This window comes from Castanea sativa, chromosome 12 (assembly GCF_040712315.1).
Source record: "Castanea sativa cultivar Marrone di Chiusa Pesio chromosome 12, ASM4071231v1".
In the NCBI taxonomy this organism is placed as follows: Eukaryota; Viridiplantae; Streptophyta; class Magnoliopsida; order Fagales; family Fagaceae; genus Castanea; species Castanea sativa.
The window spans coordinates 32127600-32136554 of NC_134024.1; the positions used below are offsets into that span (position 1 = coordinate 32127600).

At 34.4% G+C, this 8955-nt stretch overlaps 1 protein-coding gene across 1 annotated transcript; it reads left to right on the top strand.

Moving 5' to 3' along the window:
• The first annotated feature begins 1472 nt into the window (after positions 1-1472).
• On the top strand, positions 1473-6650 carry LOC142621324 (uncharacterized). Its single transcript, XM_075794642.1, has 4 exons — positions 1473-1965; positions 5740-5843; positions 5960-6122; positions 6350-6650. Exons 1-4 carry the CDS (start codon positions 1947-1949, stop codon positions 6382-6384), a joined length of 321 nt encoding a protein of 106 aa, XP_075650757.1. The 5' UTR covers positions 1473-1946; the 3' UTR covers positions 6385-6650.
• The last annotated feature ends 2305 nt before the right edge of the window (positions 6651-8955 follow it).

Consider the following 8955-nt stretch of genomic DNA (forward strand, 5'->3'; position numbering starts at 1 on the left):
AAGATGATGATGAAGATGTACAAGAAGATGTCAATGATAAAATAATTTTGCAAGATGATGAAGACAATAACTTCATTGACTTGGACTATGGAGATGATTTTGATTAGGTAGTGATGAATATGATTAGAAAAAAAAAAAGTATTTTGACTAATATAATATGTAGTGACTTTGAACTCAAATGAATTTGGATATGGATGTTTTTATCTTTTGGATATGGATGTTAAAAATATATTTCCATTTGGTTTATTTGGTTAGCTTAGTCAAATACTATAACATAAGTGATAATTAAAGTAGTCATCATTTGCATATGTTTCAATTTTATAATAAATATATGTATATGTATATGTATAATGTTTTATAAATTTTATATAGTGTTTGTGTGTCTTACGATACATGTTACATAAAAATGAAAAAACGATTCATGATACGATTCACGATTTAACAACTATGCATCTATCTTCCTGCACATATCTCTAAGCATCTCTTTCTCCATTTCTTTTACACAATCCCATACACACTTACTACACCATCGCATATAACACACCACAACTCTTCTAAACTCCACTCTCATACTCTCTCACTCTAAAATTCTACTATTTTGTTGCCCATAAATACATCTCAATACTCTTCTCCACCTTTCTTATAAAAGCCATTCTCATGAAAGATATAAACTTCTAATACTAAAGCCCTTCTTCTAGAAGGCACCAAAATCTCATATCAAAGCCCTTCTTCTACAAGACACAAATACTTCTTACAAAAGCCCTTCTCATGGAAGGCACAAACCTATCTTACAAAAGCTCTTCTCATGGAAGACAATACTATTCATAACTTCACGATAACCAAAAGAGCATTATCAAAGGGGAAATTCATTTAAGTGCATGATAAATGGGACAAACTTAACCAACCTCTACACATAGCTTGACACACTCTCTCTCCCTCTAGTTGCATCCATTTTTCTCCTTCAATCTTGAAGTTATCATGGCAAACTGCCTCTCCACCGTTGGAGTCATTTTGCTGGAATAATATCTAACTCACTGATGCTATATAGCTAGAGCTACAAACTAAACAAAGATAAGCTATTTTGCTTCCATATCTCTAAATTTACATCATTGAGTACATGATTACTTCACTTTTAAATACATATTACTTTATTTCAATTATTATTATAATTATTAATCAAATCTATTATATTAAACTCATATTATTTATTGTTTCAACCCTTATCATTTCTGAGACTTTGGACTGTACTCATTTTGTAGGCTTAAAAGTATGTTGGAAACCATTGGACTATACTGCCCAATGTCGAGTTTTGGATGTAACTCCCTGTACAAATTCGGGGCTAGCAAGGTCATCATTCCAATAGACAACACGTGGCTCCATACCTTGATTGACTCACCATTCTTCGCTGACCATTTTAAACCCTTTGACATATATTAGGCCTCCCTTTGTAAAAGCTGTCCAAATACTTGAGCAAGGTAGCTTCCTCCCTTCTTTTGCTGTACTTCTCGGAGAGAGGTATTTTGTAGCCAACATTCTCCCCCAAGGGGATTCCTGTTCACTGGCCAGCCTCCAGCATAGTTTAGCAAGAATAGCTTGATTTCTGTGCTTCATATTGTAGAGTCCTCCCAGACCCAGTCCTCCTATAGCAGAGTATTATATGCAATGCGCTCTTCGCCTCTTCCCACCAAGGTCTGTGGTGCAGTAGTTAAAACACGAAAAGCACGTCTGAATAGGCCACTTAAAAAATGACACGTAGACTTTCAGCATTAGAATGGACTTTTGCAGTAGCCAATTAAAACCGAGAGAAGGCGTAATCCAAACTAGTCATCATAAAGACTAACGTCGAATTCGAGTCGGTCGCCTTATATGCACCGCAACTCTCTCTCTCACAAATCAAATTCATCTTTTTTCGGACTTTGGCGAAGGCTCTAGAATTTCCCTCTCTCATGGCTTACATCGAACGAGGTTCGTTCACATTGTCTCTCTTTTTCTTTGATTAATTCGTGCTTAATTCATAAATCTGATTGCTTTGAGAAACTATTATTTGCTTTTTTGGTCGTTAATTTACTTGTTTGAAATATTGAGATTAGGGCTTTTTATTATTCAGTTTTGCTGTGAATAATTATGCCTTTTGATGAATTGACTCGTTTGGATCGCGCAATGTCTTTGTTCCTCTGTTCTCAGATTTGTTTTTTGTAATTTTTAAACACACACACACACACACATACATATATATAAAATTAATTACAAAGTTTGATAGGACCCTTTTGCAGATATGCAACGATTTTGAATTTTAATCTGTAGCTCAGGATCCATGGGAAAATTTTCCAACTTAACTTTGACATGGTTTTTCTTTGAATAAATTTTTTCTACACCGGAAAATAAATTTATGATTTTTTTCACCACTAACCCAAGAATTATGCATAACAGATTGAATTTAAAAAAAAAAAAAAAAGAATCCAACCTCACTCTTATAATTTTGATTATTTGGTATCTTTATTTCTGGGCTTGATGATGAACTGACATAAATTGGCATGCAATGAAATGAGCTGCAACTTGATTTTGAAGAACTCTTGCCAGGATTTATTTAGTTGATGACACGTCGCGTATGATATTCTTGCATTTTTGTGATTTAAAGATGGGAAATTTGATGAATCAGGTTGATTTTGGGCTGATTTGAGCCAAAATCAAGCTCAGAAAATTAGGTATTAGTTAACTCTTGTATTGATTAAATTAAGTTATAATGACCTGGAATCTAGTTTAGGAACATCTCTATATGAGCAATTGAGCTGAGTTCAGAAATGACCAACTGATCATTCACAAAACAACGGTGGTTCTTTTTTGCCATGGCTTTCTATTTATTTGTTGGGGGTATTGGAGAGGCGTGTGGAATTTGATTTTATTTCTCTCTGTTTTTCATCTCTCTCTTTCTCTCTCCCTCTTTTTCCCCTTCTGGGTCTCCTTCTTTCATGCGTGTGACTGATCATTTTCAATAGAAGTTTCTGAGTGTTTCTCAAGAGTCCTTCATTGTACGCACTAGAGAAAGAGAAATATCTCTTTTAGTTAAATTTCAATTATTTTTCTCTTCTTCAACCTTACTGTTGACATTTGCAAACTTTATTGAGCTGGTTCCTTTGTTGGCCTCAGCTTGTATCTTTGTTCTTAATTCTGATTATTAAGTAATTTTTTTAATGATAAGTAATAGGTGCAGTTTCACTAATCATATCAAATAGAATCTTTGTGAGTTCATGATGATGAACACAAAGGAACTGAGAGTACAAAAAAAATCATATAGGAGGTCTAAGAGAAGCTAAAAACTCAATAGTGGATGTAAAATCAGTGAAACCCAGCTCCTTGACCAATCAAAAAGAGTGCTTTGAAGCACATATTTTTAATGATCCAAGGAGCTTTCAGTGTTCTCAAATGAAGAACAATTTTGTTCTCTCCAAACAATCCCATCAAGTAGCCTGGAATTAAGTTTCAAATATCCAAACCATGCTTCCCAAACCAATTCCTCCAACAAAATAATAAGCTCATTACCAACTCAGGCATGACCCATTGGAACCCAAAAATCTGAAGCACATTCCTCTACAAAGCATTGGCAACATCGCAATGCAGTAAAAAACACTGATTCACCCGCTCTATGACACATACTATTCATTAGTTAAGAAAGACCTATATTTTAATTTTCATATCAAAACTACTTTAGTTCTTAATTTTCTATCTAGAATTAAGCTTAAAATCTTCTTCTTGAGAATTCTTGAAAGTTCAAGGTGTTTTGGACAAGGACCAATGACCCAGTAGCTTTAATAATGTCTGCTAATTGAGAAAAAAGAAAAAAGAAAAGGTCCAATGATCCAGTCTTTTTAACAATGTTTCTAATTGAGAAAAGTAAACATCTTTGTTTCAGTTGTGTTGTTTGAGTAGTTGTAGCTAGCTTCCTGCATATGTTCTTCTGTTTCCTGTTTTGTGTGTAATTTCCAATCTAAATAGTAGTTAACAAAATTATGTTTGTATATTTAGTCCGCAAACTTGTTCCTATGTCTTTTTAACTAATTAAATTTGTGATCCATAACTCTTAAGTATCTTAATATATTTCTATCTCATCGTTTGTGTTGCACAATGATTCAAGGATGCTTGTGATGATTGATTAGAACTTTTAATTGTTGCCTATATTTTGATACTTTCAGAATGGAGTGAAGCAGGTGGTGAGTGTGATGTGACATAGACTAATGCCATTTTTAGAATAGAGATATTGATGTTTTGGTTTTTTTTTTTAATAACTATTTTTAAAAAAATGATATTGATGTATTTTTTTTTATTAAATTATATAGATGGATTGGTTTTTCCTCTCCAAGTGTTTTAGAATCCATTTTTTTTTTATGTCATTGATCCTTGATGAAGTTCATTTTTACTCCAACCATCTCAAATTGTTTCCCTTATTCCATTTTGGGATGTGTCAAAATGCAGTCTTCTTTGAAAAGTCAACAAATTAATTTTCAAACTTACCCTTTACTTTATATAAAATAGCAATCCATTCTTTCGCTAAAATTTAAATTAATGAGGGTAGTTTTGAAAATTGATACATTTTTAACCTAAAGACAACTCATTAAATGATGTTTTCTTAAAAAAGTTGAATTTTCTAAACTGAACCAACGATGTGGGTTGGAGGTAGTAATATTATTTGATAAATGCCATTTGACAATCAGGTGAACAGCTAATGTTATAAAGTTTAAAAACAACATTTTACATAGTTTTCCTGTACTTTACAAAATATATACAGCCATCATCAAAATTAAGTTCAAGGTTGAATTTAAAAAAAAAAAAAAATGCCCAATAGGTAAAAGACCAAATAGTACTAGAATGGCAATTATGACTTCTGTGCCTAACATAAGCTATGAAATGCAAACCTAAAGTATATAATCATCATCCTCATTAAGTATTAAGACCGAATTCATTGTCACCATAATCTTCATCATCATAATAGCCTCACTCTCCTTGAATAAGATTACGCTGCGAACTAGAACTTGATCTCATGTTGAATCTTTCTTCTTCAACTCCAGCAGCTCTAGCACTCCCAGTCAACCACTCTATGTGGTCCCTTAGATATTTTTAATGTCTTCTAGAATTTGTAATGAGGATTGAGGGGTGGCCTTGTCTATTGTATCACACCATATGATTGGTCTTTGTATGACAAATCAAGAGCCCATACAAATGGTATTAGATAAATAAAATAAAAATAAAAAAGTCTTGCTTTTTTTGCACGTATTAAAAATGCGCAATAAGCGTACTTTTCCAAAGGTACTTTGCTTTAGGTGCAAAAAGCGCTCAAGGCTTGGCACTTTGAGTGTGCTTTTGCCAATGCAACTCTCTACCACTGCTCTACTTTATGTTGTCACAATGGGCAGTTTGACCTATTCTGTTACAAAAGTTGATCATTGGGATGCTGAAATCACTAAATTGTGTTCTGCTATGTAATGTTAGACTGAAATTACCAACTTTTGTTGCATATTGTTATAAGATGCTTTTGTGATTTGGTGTCATGGTTGATTGAATAGTTTGTGGGTTGAATATGCCTCTGGTGTCACCAAATTTGACGTGTCTTGCTCTAGTTTAATTTTTGATAATATAAACTCAATTCCTGTTGAGGCCAAAAGAAAAGACTGTAGATGTATTCGTTCCTCTTTATTATTACCGTGAGCAAGATTTAACCAAGATTTGGCACACACACTTGTTCAGGTGTTGTGAAATCCAAGCGATCAATCTGGAAGCTCAGGACAATCACCGACTTCTTCTGGGCCATTGTTAACTACATCGGCGTGTTTTTTATGACTATGTTATCGGTAATTCTTAGACTTTCCTTGTCTTCTCTACTATGATATATGTACTAGCTTTGAATTATCAAATTGGTCTTTAATCTATTAGAAAAATTTATGTTCTTAATGCTTACATGCCTCAGATGGAGAAGTCAGATGCTTACAGGAAAGGCTCTGGTGGTGGCAAGAAATGGGATGGTGGTGGCCCAGGGGGGCCAGGAGGTGGACCATCTGGCAGTGGTCCACGTGGGCCGCCCCGTGGATTAGACAATGTTCGTGGACTTGACAGTGTTCGAGGGGACCATAGTAAGTTAATTTTGCCCACCTTATCTATTTTGATTATTAACTTAAAAACAAAAATCAAGGGATAGCACAATCGTCTTGATACCATGTCTTAAGAAGAAGAGATCACTAGTTTGAATCTCCCCTTGGGAGCCAAAACTCACTTATTAAAAAAAGAGAATCCAACTTTATTTTTTCAACATTTTTTTCACACTCATTTTTCTAATAAAGATGTATTTCTATACCACCAGGTTCCTTACCCGCATGTGGTTCTTGCTGTGGTTAAGCATCCAAGCTATCTGTTGGGCATTTGTGATATTGTGAGATCTCCAATGGGGTGCTTTGAAATGTGTAAGGCCCCAAAAAATAGTGAGGAACTGAAATTGTGTAATATGGTTATGTCAATAGATTTCTCAGGAAAAAAAAAAGGGTTTCTCAAGTTGTTAAATAAACCATCATGTTGTTGATGATGATGTTGTTGTTGTTTAACTTTACGTGAACAAGCATTAGAGGGCGTTTAGAAATCTAGCATCAATCCTCGTTATACAAAAATCAGTGAAGGATCTCATGAGCAACTCTAGATCAGCAGACACAGCTTCTATGGTCCATTCATTCTTTCACCCTCCTGAGCACAAGTTACAAACCATCATTTTACATTTTTACTGAAAAGAATCATCACCATTGTTGACTTATTATGCATCAAATACAGTGCTTCTCTCAAAGCAAGAAATACAGTTTTGAGTTTTAGAAAAAGTCATTATTTATAAAAGCCTGCTAAGATCCTGTTGTCAGTCTTTACAAAAAAAGCAAGAGCCCTTCCACTTTGATTTACTAGTGCCCCAGCTTCTATCAAAATTAAAACCTGCCATTTTTTTACCTTGCCATGTTTGGTGTAACACCTCAAACTTGCTCCTGTCAATGGTTGTATTTTGCCTTAATCCCCATACCTCCGTGAATTTGTACAGCAGGGGTTTACTGCTATTTATCAAACTAAACATCATTTACTACCATAAGCATAACAGCTTCATATGCTGTTTTTGTCTGTAAATTGTGATTTACAGACAAATCTGACCAGTTGTAAGGAATGCTCAAATCTCATTCCAACCAGCTTTAATAATTGACTTTAGTTCTAAAGACTCAATTCTTCTGGTAAGCTCTGTCCTAACTACACAGCTCGAGTCAGGCTACAAAACATGAATAGATGATGCACGGTTTCATCAATAGCATTGCACAAAGAACAAGGTGTATCAAGAAGCAAATGTCTCCTCTGTAATTCAACCCTTACAGTGAGTTCATTTAAAATTTTCCACAAATATATTAGTTTTTAAAGAAGTTTAAGTTGCCACATCCTACATCGTTGATGTGTAATTTTGGGTTTCAATGGTGATGGTTGAGGGGATTGGAGTGGCAACACAAAGTGGTCACAGAGTGGATGGTGGATGTCTTTTTTCTTTTCTTTTTTTTTAAAATAAAAATTAGTAAAGTGGGAAGAAATTGAAATATTCAGTTGAAAGGAAAATTTTCTAATGGACTTGCTACACCATGTCATCTTTCACCCTATTCCAATATCTATCCTTCGAAGCAGCAGTGGAAACCTGTGTGGGAAAACTTGAACAAATGATGATCCACACAACAAAAGAGCAACATATCTAAAATACTTAGAATCATTAGCATATATCCAATGAGAAAACCTAAATAAGTTGAAAAAAATGACACACTTGATGAACAACCCTCAGTGTGAATGAGAGGAAGAAGCCAAAATGTATTAGATTTTAATGGACTAAACTAATCTTTAACAAGTACAGGGTAGAGACGTTTTCATTGTGAGCACTCAAAATTTGGAGCAATTAGAGTATATAATGTTGCATATCATTCTATTTAATCAAACAATTAAAAGGGATTAACTTTTTACATTTTATTGTATGATCATATTTACTTATCAAAATTGTATTGTAGAAATATTATGGTGTTTGTGTTTTTAATTTAAAGAACTAAAATTTGTGAGAAATTACACTCTGATAGGCCAAAAACGTATTGACCCCTTGTGATGAATTAAGTTGATTAATTAGCTAAGTTATTAATTAATCAAATTAACATGCAAAGCGCGTGGTAGTACAAACAAATCAACAATTAAACTAAGTATGCAATGGAAATTAAATGACATGATGATTTGTTTACGAATGGGGAAAACCTACACGGCAAAAATCTCACTGGGTGATTTTAAGGTCACCACTCCCGAAATTCCACTATTATCACAACAAGCGGTTACAAGTAAAGGAATCCAAAGTACCTTACTAACCTATAGTTGAACCCTTACCCTAATACCCAATTGGACTTGTTCTGTAGTGACAATTTCTCATTTTCAATGCATGGCTCACAGGTACGTGACTAACCAATTGCGCAGATCCCAGTACGCAACTTCAATCACTAACTAGAGAAGATTGTTGGCTGCAAAGTTCTTCAATTCATCCACACGATGAAGATCAAGAAGATGCTTGGTTGCAAAATCCTACAGTGCATATTACACAGCAACTTCTTCACAATAGATGAACTAGGGTAAGAACTTTTTCTCTAGCCACAACTTGCTTGAACAAGGATTTCTCAATACTTGTGCAACTTGTGTCCACTTTTACAGCTCTTAAAATAATCATTTTATATGTCTAGGGTTAGGAGAAAAGAAGGCCTAAAGACACATCCACGGATTGGAATCAAAACAGGACTCAAAATCTATTTTTCTTAAACCTCAACAGATAGAGGTATCAAGATGCTGTCGAGTAGCTACCGAGCCACGGGGCTGGAACAGCTCTTTAAACCTCGACACATGTTAGCTATCGAGCGAGCTGTCGAGTTTTAATAA